General features: G+C 47.2%; 1 protein-coding gene across 1 annotated transcript in view; it reads left to right on the top strand.

Moving 5' to 3' along the window:
• LOC103816498 (vascular endothelial growth factor receptor kdr-like) overlaps window positions 1-20860 on the top strand; it is a 125968-nt gene that overhangs the window by 51448 nt on the left and 53660 nt on the right. The window contains exons 5-11 of the mRNA XM_030228894.2: window positions 1247-1406; window positions 2665-2801; window positions 4241-4400; window positions 5152-5269; window positions 7484-7659; window positions 18139-18289; window positions 20725-20830. Of these exons, the coding sequence (XP_030084754.2) occupies window positions 1247-1406; window positions 2665-2801; window positions 4241-4400; window positions 5152-5269; window positions 7484-7659; window positions 18139-18289; window positions 20725-20830 (1008 nt within the window). The remainder of the gene's footprint in view (window positions 1-1246; window positions 1407-2664; window positions 2802-4240; window positions 4401-5151; window positions 5270-7483; window positions 7660-18138; window positions 18290-20724; window positions 20831-20860) is intronic.

Below are 20860 nucleotides of genomic sequence, written 5' to 3'. Positions count from 1 at the left end.
GTGAAATTCCTTCCTTCATTCCCTTGGTTAACTCCCAAAGCTGAAGCAGGGTCTCTCTGGGCAGGAAAACCTCCCCTTGCCTCACCTTTGAGCAGCCAGGCTACGAGGAGGAGGAGGGAGAAGCAAATAAAGTTAATTACCATGAGGTAACTGCAGGCACACTGAGGTTTGCCCAAACTTTTCATTTTTTGGCACAGAAGTGATCTCAGCACTCCCAAAGAGCATCCTCAGTCCTAAAGAGCCTCCCCATGTCCTGCTGGGAAAGCCAGAGCTACTTGTGCTTCCATTCCCCCACCTGCAAACCCCTGAAACTCCCTGGGCATTTCAGGGAGCTCTTCTAATTTCACGTAGTTCTTTTGTACATTATAATCCAGGATTTTCAAAATTTTTGGAAGGTAAATTGCATTCCCTCTAACAAATAGAGGATTTCCCTGTGTGTTAATAATAAAAATAAACTGATTATTCCCCCCAATAAAAGCCAAGCTGCTCAACACTGGTATTGTCCAAGGATAGACAGAGAAGGGTTCATTCTCATTAAATGAATTTTTGCTCTAGTTTATTTTCCACATTTGCCTTTTCTAGTCTCACTTCTTCCTCATAAGCAAAATTGAGAGGTTTTTTCAAGAATCTCACAACATTACAAGTATTTATGAATTTAGACCCAAAAGTGCTTTAATCCCTTATTTCTGTGGTTTACACTCCTAAGTCACCCAGGCTGCTTCCATGGCAATCCTTGGGGTGGTCTGAGAGTGTCTCCCCCCATTCTGTGGGATAGAGAGAATCCAGGGAGTGCCCACAGACCAGAGCTCATAGATAGGCACAGTCAGGTGAGTTAGTGAACAATTCTGATTTTGGGAGAGTCTAGCTTCACACATGTTTTTAAAGTAGAATGAGGAAAATGTGTGGTAGCTCCATGTGGTGCTGGGAGGAAACACCTGCAAAAAGATCACCCCACAAAATTCATATAAGATGGGCAGAAGGATTTCCAAAGAAGGGATGAGGGAAATGAGTCCCACACATGAGATCTGAGAGGACTGGGACTGCTGAACTGGCTGCCCAGGTGCTGAGTTTCAGAGACACTCCTGCTTTAGGGAGGGCTTTCCTGTTTGCTCAGGCTGCTGCTGCTGCTGCAGATCTGTGTGGACAGAGACCCCAAAGCCCTGGGGAAGGTCAAAGCCCTGCCCTGCCCCTAAGGCAGAGCAATCTGAGGGAATGGGATTCTCACTCCTTGTCTGTTCCCTTGCAGTACCCTTCTTCTGCAGAGATCAACTTCAGGAAGATGGTGTGGGACCCCAGGAGAGGCTTTGTCATCCCCTCCCACTCCTTCGTGCCCTCTGGGATCCTCACGTGCTCGGCCCACGTCAACGGCAGCGTCTTCAACTCCTACTACATGGCTCAGAGACTGGGTGAGTGCCAGGGAGCAGCACAGGGCCTGTGTCACTGGCACTCCTGGGTGTCACTCCTTGCTCAGCCTCAGTTCTATCTGATACATCTCCCTGGGCTGCATCTGTGGCAAGTCCAAGCTGGAATGCTAAAAGTAAACTCCTTCTTCCTTTTTTTCTCCCTATTCAATAGAACTTGGATTGGAGCCACTCCTGGTTTTGAAAAATGACCAAGTGCTGAGGTGGTACAAAACAGGAGTGTTTTATTCAAACCCCACCAAGGCTTTGTTTGCTTGGATTGACCTGTATTTACATTAAAACAACTGCTGGTTCAGGACAAAGCAAACAGCAGCTTTCTTTTTGCTTCTGGTCATTAACCACGTGTGATCATCGTATGATAACCTCACTACACTGCTAATTCACATCTCTGCTTTTTATAGATTTTCTCTTGGTGATTTACTACACCATTTCCCTTGGATTTACAGCTGAGCTTCATCTCATAATTAAAATCTGAATTTGAAGCAGCTAAACATTAAATTTTTCAGTGCTGGGCATTTATATGAAACCAATTAGAATTTATTTTTCTTTTGTTTTCCATGTATGTTCTTTATCTTCTCATATATCTTCTATTTACTTGGACTTCATTCCCATTAGCTCATGGCATCTTTCTACACAATCAGCACTCAGCTTTGAACAACAGGCTTGTAAATTTGTGTGGCAGCCAAATAAATAGTCCTGTAAATCTCTCTCTTTCTCCTTTTTATTCCTTATTGGAGTCGTTTTTTATTAAAATAATGAATGCAAACCTAAAAAATCTCTTAGGTCATCCCTCTGCACCTCAGAAGGACCCAGGAAATCCCCTTCTGTCATGTGTTACTGTCAGTGCCCAGGTGTGGTTTTGGGATTGGGCACCAAAAACTGATGGAAGTTCAGAGCTGATGTATTTAAGGCATTGACAAATGTGTAAGAGCAAGACTTGGGGATCCCATTGGGAGATTTGGGGATCCCACTGGGGGATTTGGGGATCCCATTCAGGAAGGAAAGGGAGCTGGGCAGGAGAAGGCAGGAGTAACACGTCTCATGTCCAGCAAAAGTGGACCCTCTCATTTTGAGTCCTTTGTCACCTTTGGAAACTCTTTTCTGTGGAGCTGATGAGAGGGTTGGAACCATGGCACATGGAAGGGCAGCCATTCCTGACTGTGTCCATGGGAGCAGGGATCCACTGGTGGATCCCAAGTGATGCAGGGAATGCTGCTGTCACAGCTTTGCTCTTCCATTGCAGAGGGCAGAATACAGAACCTGGCTCTGAAGGCAAGTGCCAGAAAGCTGCTGGTTGGAGAAACTCTCAAGCTGGAGTGCAAAGCAGAGACCTTCATCAACGGGCGCATCGAGTTCATCTGGACATGTCCCCGTGGCACAGTGAGTGCATGAATTCCCCCTCTTCCCAAAATTCACAGGGCTGAGAAAACCTCATTATTACTTCTTCTGAAATTATCCAACCATTTATAAGCCTATCATTGATTGAACTTTGTGCTTGGATAAATCTAAAACTTCTCAGCCCTACTTGAACCTGCAGATCAAACTGTAAACCTCACTAAATAAACCCTGGCAAGAAAAGCTAGGAGTGTTTCCATCTTTTTGGGAAGAAAAACTCCTTCATTCCTTCTGTCCTGCCTGTCTCACAGTGACAAGTCTCAAATGCAGGTTGTAAGCTGTCAATCTCCCCATCTATTTTGGTATTTATGAAGTAGGAAAAAGCGAAGGAAAACACAGCTGAACCTGTGGAAATCATCCCCAAAGAATGAAATGTAAATTCTGAGTCATGAGCTTTCTGTGGATACAACACAAAAGTGCCAAATTTGAAGTAGAAATAAGTAAGAGAGTAAGAGACTTAACATTTAAAGTACCAAACCCTCTCACTTCTCCTAAAAAAAAACAAAACAGAGGGGGATCATTTCCCAAATCAATTCATTTGTCTGAGATTCTATCCCTGGGTCTGTTTGGTGCTGAGAATTAAAATAATTGGTTTTTTTTTCTTTTTAGTTCAGCAAAATATGCATTGTAAAGAAGCATCTAAGCTTTTTAGGAAGGTGTAAAATGTGATTCCTAAAAACTGATTAATTTTGATTTATTTCCTTAAAAAAAAAAAGAATGTCTGGGTTTGTTTCAGTGAGGAAACTACAGAAAATATAACATAGAATTTACAGAGGTCCAAGCACTACAGTGTTACTGAAGGAATTTGGTTTCTTGAACCCCATATGGTGGAAAAGATTAGTTTTCCTATGAACTCTCCTTATATTTCTAACATTATAAATGTAAAACTTCTTGGCCAAATCTCTGGGATCAAAAATCCTATCAGAAGCGATAATGCTTTCTAAAATTCCCCAGGAATTTGCATTGGCACTTGGCTGTCATAATATATTATATTTCTGTCATAATATATTTCTTTTAGAAAGCAGGAGGTTTTTAATACAGAAAAAATACTGACTGTGACCAACATAAATTAAAAAACCCTCAAAACCAAACCCTCGGAGCCCAGTTCTGACCCTGCAGCAGTTTTACCCTGAGGTCCTTGGGATTCAGTCCTGGAGAAGGGCTGGGAGGCATCCCCTTGTTTACCTGCCCAGAATTCAGTACAAAGTGCCACATTTCCACTCTGCTTCTCTCTCTTATTAGACTTGAAACTTCACACAAGAGCTCTTCCTGCCGATCTGCCTTGTGTATTATTTATTTCAGTGATGGGGAGACGAGATCGTTTTGATACTTATCACTGCTTTCCTTCACTGGCAGCCTTGGAAAGGCTGAACACAATAATCCAGTTTACTCTGCTTTTTGACCCTGTTTTTTGTGACTCCCAGCACCCCCACCCCAGGAGAACAATGGACCAGAGTGATGTGGTGTACAAAGCCGGCAGCAGCCTGGTAATTGAAAATGTCACCATGGAAGATGGAGGCCTGTACATCTGCAGGACATTCAATGCCACCAGGCTGGAGGCCAATGTCACTGTCACCGTGTATGGTGAGTGCTGCAGCCAAACCAGGATGGACCAGGAACCAGCAGTGCTCAGCTTAGAGGATAATGCCAGGCTGTAAATTCTGTCTGCTGACTGAAATGGCACTAGGGAGAAAGTCAACCATTAATCATCTAAAACCTCTAATTAGTCAAAGACAGTCAGCTCCCATGTCTTCAAGAGGTACATTTAGATGGCATAGTGGGCAGAAATTGTTCCTTGGCAGGGTGGGCAGGCTCTGGCACAGGTGCCCAGAGCAGCTGTGGCTGCCCCTGGATCCCTGGCAGTGTCCCAGGCCAGGGTGGAGCAGCCTGAGATAGTGGAAGGTGTCCCTGCCATGGCAGGGGTGGCACTGGATGGGCTTTAAGGTCCCTCCTGACCCAAACCATTCTGGGATTCTGTGATGTCTGAGGGAGCTGAACTGCTTGAAAAAGCTGGCACCAAGTGTGGTTGCTGAGGCCCTGGAAAATCCATCCTGTGGGCTCCACATGGACAAGAGATGCCCTGGGCACTCCCCACACCAATCCAGGGGCAATGCAAGTGCATATCCTCTGCTTTCCATGTGAATTCATGTGGGAACAGCCCTTTCTGGCTGAGGCTGGGCTGCACAGGGGAGCTGAGGGAACAGCCTGATCCATTTGGCTCTGTGCAGGTCTGTATTGAAAAAAATCCCTCGTGGGAACAGAGCAATCACAGGTGTGAGCTCTGTGCTGTGGCAGAGCTGCCATTCCAAGTCTCCCTGCTCATTTCTCTCCCCAGAAAAACCCTACATCACAGTCTCACACAAGAAAGGGCCTTACTACGAGATTACCTCAGGACACAAGTCCCTGAAGCTGGCTGCCAAGGTGGACGCCTTTCCTCGGCCCACTGTCACCTGGTGAGTGTCCCAGCAACAGCAGGAATGCCTGGTCTCCTTTAGGAATCCTGTCTGGAACAGATCATCACCATTCCTCACTCACCACACGGGTCAGGGATGGGAGCTGGGAGTGCTCAGAGCTGTGGGCTCAGCTCAGCTGTGGTTCCACTCTGGGCTCCTGAGCTCTGGGAGGCTGGGCCAGCCACCCCTCATGCCCAGGTATTATTATCACTGCTTTAATTGAAGGGATGGGACCACAGTTGGGCTAAGAACAATTTATTGCTCAGATAAACATCAGTCTCAAAGGCCATGAGATTTAAGAGAGCACACAGTCGCCCATGGCTCATAGTAGTCACAATTTCTTCATTACAAGACAGTATAGAACTTCCTGATCCAATGGACAGTTGTCACAGTTTAATCTATCACCTCTACTCACTTCTGCTGCACTGTGGATACTTTTATTCAATGGGCTATTATCGCACATGCACATACATGTTTCTATTATAACATCTAAATTCTTAGTTTATACAATTACACCCCTACACTATAAACCCTTCACCATCTCACCCAATGCAGTTTCTCACTTCCTTAAGGCATATTCTTACTTACAACTATAGAAACATAAGTTTATAGTTTTTCTGCCTAATGTCTGTGTACTTTATTTTTACATCAATCCAAGCTTCTCCCAAGGCTGCAGATCAAACCCTTCAGTGTCACTGGAAGTTTCTGTCTTTCCATTTCCCACACCCAGGCTGTGTTCTTCTCCTAGCTGTGAAAGAAAGGTCCCTGCAGGAAAAAAAAAAGTGTGTTTCACTTTCCCTGGACACAGAATGATTTGGGAGATACAAGGAGAAAGCTCTTGGAGAAGGGTTTCTTGCTTACCCCCAGCAGTGATGGTCAGTCTGCAAGGGGCAGGGGATAACAGCAAAAGGACATATTTTTAGCTAAGAAATTGTTTCTCTCCAGAACTTTTAATGTCCTCCAATCCTGTGCCAACAGATCCTTGCAGTGAATCCTCCTGAGCAAAGGCTCCACCAGGAGTGCAATGGATCTGCTAAACAGAAGGGGCAACCAACAGCAAATCCAGGAGATATTCAAGTCTCTCTTTACCCTTTCACCACTTGTCCTCTCTTCTGCTCTGTCTTTAACAACCCCATCCAGTGCCTTTTACATCTTTACCTGCATTAAATCCCACGGGACAGCTGGCAGGGGCGTGCCTGTCCTGGCAGAGAAGATGGCATTTCCCTGGAGCACCTGCCCTCGGCCAGCTGAGAGCCTGGCAGGCAGCAGAAGGATGCTTAGTGCTGGCCTTGCTGCATTTTATTAGCAGTGAAATAACATGAAATCCTCCAATTTTAGTGGAAACAGTGCCAGGAGGTGTTTTTAACTGCTGCTGTTATTTAGGGATGGGGTTGTTTTGGGAGCTGCAGTGGGGACCGACCCCTTCTCCCTGCCAAGCCTTTGTTCCTGGGCTCAGCACGGTGCTCTTTGGTGGCTGCCTGGGACCACCAGAGCTGCCTTCCCTTGGAGCCCCAGCTGTTGATGTTGGAGGTCTCTCAGGATGGTTGTTTTTATGACTGCAAAGGAAGTTTCCAGCATCCTCAGGCAGTGGGAGATGCCCCAGCATCCTTCCACCAGGCCCAAAGCTCTGTGTGTGGCAAAGCCTGGCCTGTTTCCTAACCATAAACCCACATGTGGGGTGAGCAGTGGAGAGGAGCCTCTCCTGCAGATGCTGCTCTCCTGCCCTGAAGGAGTATTCCAGGCTGGGAATTCCTCACTGACCTCCCTATGGACCAGCCTTCTCCAGGTCACAGAGTTTAACTTGTTCAGAAGCATTAAAGGCTCACAGAGACATCCTGAGAGACAATTCTGCTGAATTCATCTCTTCTTTAAAACTGGTGACACACATGTTGCTGTTCCATGATTTCCCACTCTTTGTGTTGCCTGTCCAGTTTCATTTGGGGGCTTTTAGATCATAGTTGAGCATGTGGGAGGCAGTGTTCATTCAGATAAAATCAACCACCTTTTTCCTGTGTGGAATGAATCCATCCCACAGCACTGGAGGTGTGAATCAGTTCTGGTGTGGAAGGGTAACAGGAATAAATATCCAATCCAAGCAGTGATTCTAGACCTGCATTTTCCTTGCTGGGATGACCCTTTAGCCCCTAATGTGGGTGATAAGGTTTCTGAGGGTTGACAGGGACATGATAGAACTTGATGGAACTTCCCACACAGGTACAAGGATGGCAAACTGATCAAGGACAACCACACCTGCTATGAGCCAGATCCACTGAAATACAGACTGGGGATACGAGATGTGAGACCAAAACATGCTGGGAACTACACCATGGTCCTGAGCAACCCCAAATACGGCCTCTACAAGAACCTCACCATGCAGCTGGTGGTGACAGGTAAGGACTTGTTGTGTATAATTCCTTCTGCTGGGTTAGTTATCCAATTTTGTGTGATCCTACTGCACCAGTCAGCAGGAATGGGTGGCACTTCCCAGGGTTTAGCACTGCCCAGAGAACCACCTCCCTCAGGAACCACTGAACCCCTCATTTCAGCTGCTCTGAGGAGTTGGTGTGACCCTGGGTCATGCAAGTCCCTTCCCCTGGGACACTGCACCTCCCACAGCCACAGCACTGAGTGCTGGGACAGTGGCTCCACACAGGGAGGTGGAAATGCCTGGAAAGGCCACAAACATCACATTTTTATAGGAGCTTGGGAAGATATTGAGTGGAGAGGTCTTAGAACTGGGGGCACAGTTTCCCAAGAGAAGGGCTGGAAGTTTTATCCCTTGAGATTTAAAAGCAGCTTGGGCAGAGCACTGGAGAACATCTGCTGGGACAGGAAGGGTCCCAGTGGGGCTGACGGAAGGAACTGGAGGAGCTGCCCTGGCTTTTATGTCTGTCCATCATCCTGCTCCAGATCCATTTTCTAAATCTGTACTTTCTGTTCTGGCACTTCTGTGCTGGCAGCATTTGAGGGACAAGTTCTTTTTCAGGGGAATTTCGAGAAAACTGTGGTGTGCACTGAAGCAGGTTCACTTGCCATAGAGGGAAAACAGATATTGGGAAGCTATTTATTAGCCTCCCTGGGTGGATAATGCAGGGCAGAGCCACACGGTCTCTTTGCACATCCACTGCCTCTTTTAATCCATTGAATTTGGCAACAGAGATTGAATTATGAGGCCAAGTAGGAGTTCAGCAAAAGTTACTCTGCTTTCCCCTTGTATTTTCCACTTGTGCAGTGAGTAGTTACTGAGACAGGTTTGCTCTCTTTTCTGTGGTGAATTCTTCTGTCCTTACCCTCTTTACACCTAAAACTATTCTCAGTTGTCCAGTTTTTATATACTTATGTATTGTTGCTTCCAGCAGTTGTGTTTTTCTCATTTCACCTTTCAGAAAGGAATAATGTCTGAAAAATAGAGAACTTGTCACTTAGGTACATCTGACCTATTAAAAATGTTAAATAAGATATGATAGCTTAAAAACCTGAAATAAGACATTAGTTAATGTGTGATTTAGAAGAGGAGGGAGCCAAGAACATGCTCATGGTAAGGTCCTGCAGCTCAGCTGAGCAGGAGGAACGTGTTAAGCTGCATAATTTGTCCACTTGAGATTGTTTTTCCACACAATGGTTTTGCCTCTTCAGAGAACGGAAACGTTCAAAGGAAGAGAAAATGAAGAATGATAATAAACTATCTTGTCAAGGTAAATATTGGTGTTTGCGTGCACAAGGGAGCGTTTCCTCGAGGAGCCGCTGTTCCCCAAACAGGCAACCAAAAACAAACAGAGCCTTTTTCTGTCAGCAAGAGGCTATTTCAGGATCAAACCACTCCTGCACAAGCTTTTCATGTCCATGGTTTGTCCAAGCTTGGAGCATCCCATCCCTCACACAGTGCTGCTCTCCCTCAGCCTTTCCAGGGGTCAGCCCAGCAAGGGCTTCATCAGCAATAATTATTTAATTGCAACCCCCCCCCCACCATTTCTCAAAGTCCAGCAGGGGTGTCCCCAACTGTCCCGTGCTTATGCATAGGAAAACCACAGTGCAAGTGTCCCTTTTCTGGTGACAGGAAGTCAGGGAATGAGAGCAGAACAAGGAAAGACCTGCCTGGGGTGCCGTGGGTGAAAGCTGAGGCTGCAGACAGGGAGGTTTTGCTTGGCTGCAGCAGGATTGGCACCCAGCACCCAGGGAATCCTGCCATCCCTGCAGCACCCAGGGAATTCTCCCATCCCTGCAGCACCCAGGGAATTCTGCTATCCCTGCAGCACCCAGGGAATCCTGCCATCCCTGCAGCACGCAGGGAATCCTGCCATCCCTGCCAGGCTCTTCCCTGCAGCACCACCCTGATGTGCTCTGTGTGAAGCACTCAGCCCAGGAGAGACTGTTTTTTTTTGACTGAGATTCATGTGGGTAGAGCCCAAAAAGGGCAAACTGGGCTCTTGAAGCTGCTTCAAACTGCCCTTTCTCTTGTGCTTCCCATCAGAGGGCAGGGACAGCTTTTTCAGGAGCTGCTTTTTCAGATCTGGGATTTCCTTTCAAGTACACTCTGAAGCTCCAAACTGAAAGCAGATTGGAATTTTTCCCTTAACTCTCCACAAATAACTTGGCACTTTATCTCCAGCCATCATGACTGATACCTGGGTATCACATCTGAATAGATTAAATTGCTTGGAGTGTCAGCAGACTCTGAGACAAGAGAAGGAGACCAAAACACACTTTGTAGCCCCTTTCTGCAGGGATTATCTGAAAGAAACCACCTCTGAGCTGGAGGTGTGATTAATGTCTCTGCTCAGAACCAGAGGCAGCCTGCAATTACTGAAGCTGGGATTTGAACATAGGGATTAGTGGAGCTGATGGAAAAATCCTCTTGGGCTTCAAGTGGACACAGTGGGTGGAGTATCAGTTTTGCATCGTGTCTAAAAGGTGGAGCCTGCACCTGATAAACCTCCTGCTGAGTAACAACCACGTACCCTGAGAGTGAAGAGCAATTTCTGTTTGAATAACAGCACTGCTCCCCAAATCCAGGGCCAGCCTTTTATTTCAGAGGTGAATCTAAGGGAGTGAGTTCTGATCCACACTGTTGGAGAGAAGAGGGAAAATTATGAAAGCAGACTTTGGAATGAGGAGAGAAATGCCATTTGAATGGTTTCTGTTGCTGCATGGGGACACTGCAGTGCAGAAATGATCAGTAATCACACAGCCCCCTCTTCTGAGAGTCTCTTCACAACAATCCATCGTTAGTGTGCCCCAGGTACTCAGCTGGCACTCAGTGTGCTGTGACAAAGCCATCAGCTGCATTTTTGGGCTGGGTGCAGAGGAAGTTTGAAGTTTAAATTGTTGTGAATTGTTTTGCACAAAGTATGAACAGCAGCAGGGCTCGACTCTCAGATTGCTCTGTATGAATTTTGGCAGTGTGTTTTATTCACTAATAATGGAGCAGATGAGAACCCTTTAAGCAGGATGTGAGCAAGATCAGAAGTGCCCTGCCTGAGCCCTGTGGGCAGTGTCTCTCCTGACCTGGACTGCTGCAGCTTTCCTTGGAGTCTCCTCCTGGGTATTTAATTGGGAGAAATCCCAGAGTTCTGCCTCACTGTGGGCACAGGGTGTTTCATTCCATGGGAATGAGTCAAACATTAGGAGCTATTTCCCCCAAAGTTCAATTTGGTCACAAAACTGAGGAGTACCTGCAGAGGGATCAAGTGGAGAGGGAGCAAAATGGGCAAATAACTCCAGAGCTGCAGGGTGGGAGCTGAGAGAAAAATGTCCAGCAAGGAACTGCTTGGCCTGGAGGAGAATCGTGCTGCTATTCCAAAAATGCCTCTGTAAGAAGGGGCTTAGCTGTGCCTCTGGTCACCCCTGCTCCCACTGCAGCTGGAATTTATTCTTGCAGGAGCACATATCTCTGTGTGGAGTCACCTTGGCTCCTTGTAGGACTCAGGTCCCCAGGAGGTAGCTGATTGCATTTTCAAAACACTCCTTCTTTACATATTTACACATCAAACACTGTCCAAGAAGCGGCGGGTTGCTGTGGTTTTGTTTTGTTTGATTAAATTCTTACTGAGGAAAGCTTCAAGAAAATAATGTCCTGAAGAATTTGGAAAGGAGGGAGCAAGGAGAAGGAACAATGCTAGCAAACAGCTGGTGGCTGAAAATCTGAGCCAGCCAAGGAGGAGAAATGTGGGAGAAAAGAGTTATTCCAGGCTGGAGTGCAAAGCAGTCTCAGAACAAAACATAAACAACGCCCTCAAATCTATTTCTGGGCAAGCAGACTGTGTTTCATCCTCACCCTTGTCCAACCCCTCTGCGTCCTTCAGGGCTCCTGCTGAGCCCTTTTGGAGCAGCCAGCGTGCTCTGGCCACCACCTAGAGAGTGAGGAGAGTACTGAAGCACGAGTTCATTCAAAAGTGGGATGAATAAGCTCCTTCACCACTTTGCCTTTCTTCTTTGTCCCAAAGTTTCTCTCTTGTGCTCCCTCAAGGCTCTTCCAGCAAATATAGCTTTGGGTTCCAGCTGCTCCAGCCAACTGAAGTTGCATTCCCTTGTAGAGTCCTTGATCCCCCAGGCTTGTGTTGTATCTGTAAGAAAAGCAGGATTAAGGGCTGGAAATAACCTCCACAGCAGGCAGCAGAAACTCAGGCTGCTGTGAATTCCCTCTCTGCAGGGAAGGACTGGAGTGAAAGGGGTGCAGGGTACTGGTCACACCTCGATTTGTTACCAGGCAGGAGCAGCTCCACTGCACTGAATGATGCACATTGCCCTACTCTCTAGTCAGGCCAGCTCTTCATATTTTGGTTTAGAAATCAAAGGCAATTCTTTGCCTGACTTTCCTTGGCTTGCAAGGGATGAGTGGACATCAAAGGAGTCCCCAGTGATCTCCACAAAAGCCAAGAAATGTGTGGTGGAGAACAAAACCCCATCACCTCCCCCAAAGCCAGAGCAGGGAGAGGGGAAGGAGCCTTGGGGGTGAGGTGAATGCATCTGGGCTATGCCAGGGCAGAGGAAAATTGCTTTAGGGTAGGGGATCTCAGCTGCAGCCAGTGCAGGACACAGGGGACATCCCACAGTCCCTTGTGTGTGGAAGGGTCACTGAAATTCCTGAGCTGAACACTGAGAAAGAATTTTTTTTGGATTCTTGGTGAAATGCAGCTAATGTTCAGCTGAAGGACTGAGCCACACCAATGCTGTCCCTTCCCCAGAGTCCTGCCAGGGCTGGGTTTCCTTTGTGGAGCACATCCAGCTCCTGCCCATCTCCTCAGAGGATGAGCCACTCGGCAGAAGTCAAAGCAGAAAATCGAATTTTCCACCTCCTGGGCCAGCTGAGCTCAACTAGAAATCCCCAGATAAAACTCATCCAGCCCCTGTTCCAAGGTATTTCCAAGTCCAAGGCTTTGCTTTCCTCCTGGGTTCTGGGAGCAGTGTCTGTAGCCCATGGATGCAGGATGCAGTGCTCCAGTCCATGCTTCCAGCATCAGTCATCAGGCACAGGCAGGAGAGAAACAACTTTTTCTGGGGATTTATGAAAGAAAAATGCAGCAGTGCAAGGAGGCTGCAGCAGCCCTTTCCTGCTCATTTATGAACAAATCCTGAAGAGTTTTTTCCCTGATATCATCCAAACCCTGCACACTTGCAGCTCCCAGGAGAGCCCCTGATGGAAAAGTCAGATGAGCTATTTTCATTTTGCTGGAAGTGGCCAAAGCAATTTTAAGAAGAGGAAGGTGGGGGCCTGCTGGAGCTTGCCAGAAGGATCTGAAGCATTGAAGTCACATCTTTGCATTAGCAATCTTGGTCTGACAGCCCCTAAAACCCACAGTGAGGGGGGAAATGGCAGCTGGGGCTTCCCATGCTGTCCCTCAGCCAAGCTGCAGGTACATTAACTGATTTTTGGAAAGCAGGCAAAGGGGACAGAGAGAAAAATCCTGGAAAACTGCCTGCTCTGCTTAAAATGAGCAGCTCTTCATTTACCCATTTCCTTCTGAACTCTGTAAGAAACAAGATGGGGAGAGACAGATGAGAGAAACCTCTTTTTTGCCCCAGAGCTGCATTGGGGGTGAATGACAGCTCTGGGAGAGCACTGAGAAAGAGATTTCTGCCTGCTCTGGGAAGAGGGAGAGATCCAGAAGTGACACAGGTCAGAAAAACCCACTCTAAGTACAAGTCACCAGCTACCCAATGCCCACTAACACTGAATTTCTGATATCATTTGTGTAATTCAGTTGCCCAGACTCAGATTCCCCCTTCTTCCAGTAAGACCACTGACTTCCCTGAGTTACTCCCTACCTTAGCTCTGGGCCAGACATTAAACTGAGACCTGGCTGACCCTCCTCAGCCAATCCTGATTTTTTTTTTTAAGTGGCATTTTTGAAGTGTCTGTAACTAAATTCACAATATGGACGCCTTTGTTTCTATACCTCTAGGTGCAACTTTATTTCAATTAATGTGGCCCTGCAAACCAAGCTGCACTGCCATTTTAACACCAAAATTCCCTCTGGGGAAGGTCAAATTCCCTGTGGTTTTTCTTAATATCTGTTCCTCCTGGATCCAAGTGCCTGCTTCTCCCCCAGCCCTGGCATTCCCAGCCCATTCCAGAGGGTCACAGGAGAGCAGCTGGAGATGAGGCAGGGGCACAATCCTGTCCCTAATTCTGTTCCTGGCTGTGGTGTCTCACAGAGAGATTTTGGGCACAGTTTTCAGCTGTTTCCTCTCAGATCCCATGGGGACAGGGCTGTGCACCCACCTGAGAGCACCTCTGGGTGCAGGGCATGGGGGAAAAAACAAACCAGCAACAATCAACCCCAGCCAAAATCTGCCAGGCTCAAACACAGTGCAGTGGTCAGCCTGAAACCAAAGTTGTGTTTTCAGGTCATTTCACCCAGTGCTTTTCTTTCTTTCCTTTTAATAAAAAGGAAAGGAAAGAAATGTGAACCCAGACAACTTTGTCTATTTGGGTTTTACTTCAGGGGAAATTTCTCCCTTTCCCAGTCCAAGCCTAGCAAGTTCCCTCTCTACCTTACAGAATATTCACTTGTATTTCCATTAAGTACTGTGCAAACATCTGATGGAAGGCTCCCAGGTGCAAATATTTTTTGGAAAACAGAAAAGATAAATGGAAAACAAGTTGCAGCTCCATCAAGTGTTTTAATGAAGCCCCCTGTCCAGCAAAGTACCTATGGTTGAGATTAATGCTTCACTGGCCTCTCTATGTTATTTTAATGATGTGCTTAATGTGAAAAGATTTTCTGAAGCAGTTTAAATGGTAGTGGGGAAGATGCACAAGCAGCAGTTCAGTCAGAGGGCACTGAAAGGAATGCAAAGTTTCTTTAGAAAATGCAGAGAAACTTCCTCTGTGCTGTCCTCTATATTTGGATGCTCCTTTGGGTGACAGGTGTAGAACCCGTCATGGCACCTGCAAGGAATTTAGGGAGAGACGAGTCCTGCAGAGGGGTTCATGTCCTAATCCTTGTACATATTATCTGCTCCTAATGCCCCAAACTAGAGATAACAGCAGCGAGGAAGGTGAGATTTGCATAATGCTGATCAGGTTGAAACCTGCAGTAAGCAGAAGTGCTTTTTGATTGCATTTCCCAGTGCAGCAGCAGCCAAATCTTTAGTTATTCAGGTCAGCTCTCACAGCAGCAATTGCACCTCTGCAAGGCCAGCTGGGGATACAATCACACTTGGAGCCAGAGAGGATGAAAAGCCATTTCTTTGGATACATTTAAAGGCATCTGCACAGCCCTTCTTCCTCACACTGCCAGGGACCAGAAAGCTTTTAAGGTTTGTTTGGCTTCTGCTTGAGAGAGCTCAGCCTGAGGAGGGCCATGGCCAAGGCCTGGGAGGGGCTGGGGGAGGAGGGGTGGGAAGCCAGAGTGGAATGGAGGGGGAAGGAAGGGATGGAAAGAGCTGCTCTGGCAGTGCTGGCAGAGGGATTTGTACCCCCAGCCTGGCCCACACTGGGCACCAGCAGGGGTAAGGTTTGTGCATAGCCCTGTGCTGCCCAGCGAGCAAATGTGAGAGAGAGAAGCTCTGCCAGGTGCACCCTCAGTGATGCCAGGCTTTGGGCTCAGAGCCCCTCTGCAGGCTGAAGTGAGAGCCTGTCCACAGGGCCAGCCCTGAGGAACCAGCCAGTCTGAGCCAGTCCAGAAGGTCAGGCCCACCACAGAAACCAGTTCTCTTCACAGCTGTTAGCACAGATTAGATCATGGCTGTAGAATTCTGAAAATATGGTATGAGATTGGCAAGAATGCAGGTACACCACAGCAGGGATTCTAACATTCCTTTTACACACTCTACATTTCTACAAACCACCAGAAACAATGAAAATTTTCATTAAAATACCTCTTAAACTATTAAAATCAGGTTTCCATCACCCATGGAAGCAAATAGGATTTGGCCCAGCAAGGAGAAGGACAAAGCTCCAGCTTGCAGCAGGGACACAGTCAGAGGTGAAATGGCCATGGCAGTGGGCAGGGGGTTGGAAAGGTTTCATCCCAGGAAATATCCCCCATAAGAGGACCCCACTTTCACCCCCTAAACCCTCAGTGCTCCAGGGCCAGCACCCTGCAGGGACAGGGGAGCACTGGGGCACGGGGAAGAGCCCTGTCCCCATCCTGTACAGGTGAGCAGGGCCACCTGCAGGGCCCTGTCCCCATCCTGTACAGATGAGCAGCATCACCTGCAGGGTGACACCATCTCCACCACCCCCTCTGCAGGGGAAGGGCACAGACACTTGGAAAAGTTCTTCAGTCTCTGAATTTGTGCCCACAATCAGCCACCACCCAACCCTGTGTTATGTGACAGAAGGGACAGGGAGGCATTTCCCCTCACACTTAAAAAAAATAATTGCTTGATCATAAATAATGATTATTTCAATTGATGAATCATTTGGACTCATTTTAGGTCTCAAGTCACATTTAATAGTGCTATAATTGTGGCATGAAGTATGCACTCCTCACTCATGTATGTTCTTGTTAGAGTCGGAGCAAGTTTAATTATGATTTTTTTTTAGAAGGACAAATTAAATGGTAGTCAACCAAGAACATAGAAAAATGTCCTGATATTAAATGACTGTGATCAATCCTTATCTCCCCATGCTCTTTCACACACACAAACACCAGTCCCCCTGCCCAAGTGTGTAAAGCTTTGTTTTTACAGCCCAAACAACACTGGAGTAACCTTTCACACACCACTTGTGTAACCTTTCACACTGAACTTGGAGTCTTTCTCCAAGTGCAATCACACTTGGGAGGTCAGGCCAGACATGTGGAGCACAGGATTTCAGATGAAAAGAGAAACGTCTGAGATAATAAAAAATGTGCTTCCCCCTCCTGGGAGAATTTACAGAATTATTTTGATGATCAGAAATAATTTATTGATGGGAAATGGGATGCTAGGTAAGGAAATTCACTGTTGGTCCCAGTAGTTTGTCCTGTGAGTTGCTCAGGAATCTCCAAGCATGTGGAATCCTACAGCTCAGCTCAAGGAGAGCCACACCAAGCAGGAGCCAGCATTTGGGTTTCTCAGGGGAAATGTTAATCAGGACCTGCTGAAGGTCCTTTAAACAGCCAGTGTTTTATGACAGGATGGGATATGACTGAACCTACTCCAGTCAATGCTTCCATGGGGTGGAGAAGGAAATACTGATGTCTCTTCAGGCACTGGTGAGGTCAGAAGATCTTTCAGAGCTTGACCATGAGAAATGCCAAGTGAGAGTCCCAACAAGACACGGGATCAGCCCGGTCAGTCCTCTCCTAAGAGGGCTGGAAGGCAAAAAAACCCTATTTTAAAAAAAAGAGGGAAAGGGCTCAAGATTGATGAGGTGCACAATAGCTCATATTTACATATCTGGGGCCTCCCTGACAGCAGAAAAAATAAGTTAGCCCAAAAAATAGAAATCTAATCTACATTCACTTCCCAGCTTGTCAGAAGGCCTCAGTGCAGAGCAGCCTCTCTTGGCTGCACAGGGGTGTCCCACAGAGGGACCCCACCAATAAATCTGTTTGATTTCCTGTTATGAGAAGGAGACAAAGAGATATGGCCAGGGATGGGCAGAGCTGTCTGCACAAGGGAAGAGCCTGTACTTCCACCCCAGACTCAAACCCACCCTGGCCGAGGTTAGGGAGAGTTCAGTTCACCTGGGGGCTTTTTTCCCGTTCTTTCTCCTTTCCGTGCCTTCCCGTGGGAGCTGCAAGGAGACAGGACAAAGCTTTTCTTTCCTGCTGGCAACCAGCAGCCCTGAAAGTGTCACAAAAAGTTTGCTCTTGAGAGATTTCCAGTCTGAGGGTGTGATCTTGTGGCCCCTCCAGATGTGAGTAATGCCGTGACATTTTAAATGGCGTTCACCGTGGCTGGTGAGAATTTCTTGGCATTTCTCTCCAAGTGTTTTCCCCACACCACTCCTTCCTCACTCTCTTCTCCCCTCCATCCAGTGCACATTACACACACACAGAAAAGGAAAGACTCCAGGTGAAAAAGATGTTTTTTCCCAAAGCCCTGAGGACTGGTGACTGCAGCTGTTTGAAAAGGTTCCTCTCAGGAAGGGACATCACCCCTCCAATTCCATTTTGCCCACAGTGCAGGACTGATCCTGCTCCTGCAGCCAAGGTGTGACCAAGAGATGTTCCATGGCATGAATTTTCCAGAAGTTCAGCAGGTCCCTAACACCATTTGAAAGGGATTAGGATGAATGTGGTAGCATTGCAATGTGTTGGTGAAATACTACAACCAACACCCTTGTTTCTGTAAAGGAATATTTTCAGAACTGCTGGGAATTCCCCCAAACATCAGGAGCCTCACTGGATCATCATTCTCCCAACAAAATATTTCAAAACCTTTTATGGATGTAAATTTGCTCATTTGAATTTTGTGGGTTTTTTTGTCTTTAGAGAGACCCAAGATCTATGAAAAGGAAACAGATTTTGATAAGGTTGTGAAGGTGGAATTGAGAAGCAAACACGAACTCCAGTGCACAGCAAGTGGGAATCCTGAGCCAAGGATTGAGTGGAAGTGGCAGCCCTGCAGCCTCACAGACACCCTGTAAGTGACTTCCCTATGGAAGAACATGCTCCTGAATTGTTGGGTATTTCCAGCCAGGTTTTCTTTCCACTCCATCCTAATTATCTGAGCTAAAATCACAAGCAGAGTGAAGATCTCCAGGGTTCTGAGCCCAGCTGGTGTCTGGCTGTGTTTGTGCACCTTGTGTATTCCTGAATTGTGTTAAATAAGTTTAAAGTGACTAAAGATCATTGAATTTTCCTTTACCTTGACCAGCAATGCCCCTCTGACTTTTCTTAGCCCTGCTGATTGCTGTGAATATTTGACAAAGGATAACCAGCAGGATTTGTGGGCAGAGCTAACACACCTTTTGCCCTGCAAGAGCTTTTCCCAGACAAACCTGCTGAAATCTTGGCTTCCTTAAATCCATATGGGGTTCATGGCACTTCCCAAGGGCTGTCTTCACTCTGCATGCTGGGCTCAGGCTCCTGTGGCAGCCTCCCGTGGTGTCCCTGAAGCTGGGAGAGGAAATTGTGTCTTACTGGGAACCCTTCTGTGCTGCAGGCTGAGGTGTGAACACGCAGCAAAGTCACTGGTTAAAGCTGCCAGAGAGGAAGGAGGCCAGGGAAAACCAGGATGCCTTTGGAGATTTGCCTAAGGAGACTTTCCCTTTGCTCCTGAAGCTCCCTGAGCAGAGGGGTCTGCAGAGAGAGGCCCGGGCTGATGCCCATTGCTTCCCTGGTAGCCCCTGGGAACGTGCAGGAGCCAGGTCCTGCCCAATTCTGACCACTTCAGCTCCTCCCTGCAGTGAGAGAGATGAAATCAGGTTTTCCACCCATTAAAAAAATGAATACAGATCTAGAAAACAAGGGAGGAAATTACTGGATAGCGGATTGCTTATTTTCTCACTCATTTGTTGCTGTGAATGGCAAGCCATGAGACAGGAAAATCAGGGAGAATCCTTCCCCAGGATTTCTGTACCTGACAGGGATGTTGGGTGATCCAGCCTGAGCTTGGGAGTGCCCCTGTGTGCCTGCCCCAGGGAGGTATCCCCAGTTACATGCTCCTGGGGGAATAACCTCAGGGATCTCATGGCTTTGTGGGCACTGCAGGGCAGCAGGAGGCACAGGGCCCTGCTTGGGAGGGGTTCAACGAGAGCAGGGTGGAAACACCATATGGAAACATGTTCTGCATCCTCTAGGAAAACCACAGAGGTGACCCGAAATCTTTTCCAGACCTTTCAGTCTAGGGGGAGAGAATTGGCCATGAGTGCTGAATTCAGCCAGATCCAAATGACCTGGTGGCAAAGGACCTCACATAACCCTTGCTGCAGCTTTCTGGCTCTCTGATCTTATCAATTTAAATACAATTGCAGAGTGGCTCTACCTCTGCTGGCCCCAGGGGCAGCCTTATCTTGCTGCAGCAGAAGCTGGAGGAGGATTCCTGTGGGAAATGACACAGCCCCCATTTCCTTCTGTTGTCTGACTTCCTCTCTCTCTCTCTTTCTCTCCCCCCACTCTGCCTCAGCAGTGCCCTTTGAATCCCTGAGCACCAGCATTGTTCCTTAGAGCTGGGATGTGATTTTACTTCCTCTGAGCTTTTCCCCCTCATCCTCAGGACAGGATTGTGCCTTGCAGGAAGTCCCTCAAGATCTTCTAATTAGGCCCTTCTGAGAGCCTCAAACCCTCCCCTGGCCCAGGGTGTTGCCCCTGTGCTTTGTGTGGCTTTGGCAAAGGCATGGCTGATTTATGGAGGGTTTTCCTGCAGCACCAGCCCTTGATCAGTGCCTGTAAAAGTCCATTTTACCTCCTGAGACTTTGGTGGGCTCAAAGCCTTTGCAGGAATAAGAGCTGTGTCTCTGCTTAGTCTTACCAAGCCGAGGAAGATGAGAAAGTTTTTTTGCCCTGGATGGTGCAGCTGGACCTTCCCACATGAGGTGTTCCACACTCTGCTCCTTGCCCATCTTCCAAAATGAAGATTGAAAAGTGTTGTCTGTGGAATGTGCAGCCTTAAAGGAGCCTTCTTTATTTATTTATAAAGTATTTATCCATTCTACTCCCTCAGCCCACACTTCCTGTTGGATGCTGAGCACAGGCAGACACTCAGCAACATCCACCTCCCCACAGTTTGGAGTGACTGGCATTTTGAATTTGGAAATATAACTTATATTAGCCAGATAAAATTCACATGATTTAATTAATTGTCCAGTATTTTCCATTTCTAATCTTTGCAAAGACTGGGGGGTTCACTGCTGGTCATGCACTGATTTTGTTTGCCTCTGTCAAGGTTGCCTTGTAAATAATTTGGAAATGTGGCAAAGAAGGAATGGAGGAATTTCACAAAGATGTAACAGACTCCAGCAGCAACAGTTCTTAGGAGTATTTACGACCTAAGATTTTTGTCTAAAATTGACATTTTCTCACTGAAATACACCTCCCTGCTTACCTTGAACACCATCTCTGCTTTTCCACCTCCAGGTGCAATCCTGAGGGACCAAAAGTTGTGGTTTCAGAGAACACAGTCATAGGAAACAAGATCAGGAGCATTGAGAACACCCCCATGAGGCAGGGGGATAAACCAAAGGTATGTGTGGGATGGGATGGGATGGGACGG

This window comes from Serinus canaria, chromosome 4A (genome assembly GCF_022539315.1).
Source record: "Serinus canaria isolate serCan28SL12 chromosome 4A, serCan2020, whole genome shotgun sequence".
NCBI classification, from domain to species: Eukaryota; Metazoa; Chordata; class Aves; order Passeriformes; family Fringillidae; genus Serinus; species Serinus canaria.
This window is presented reverse-complemented; position numbering and strand designations above follow the sequence as displayed.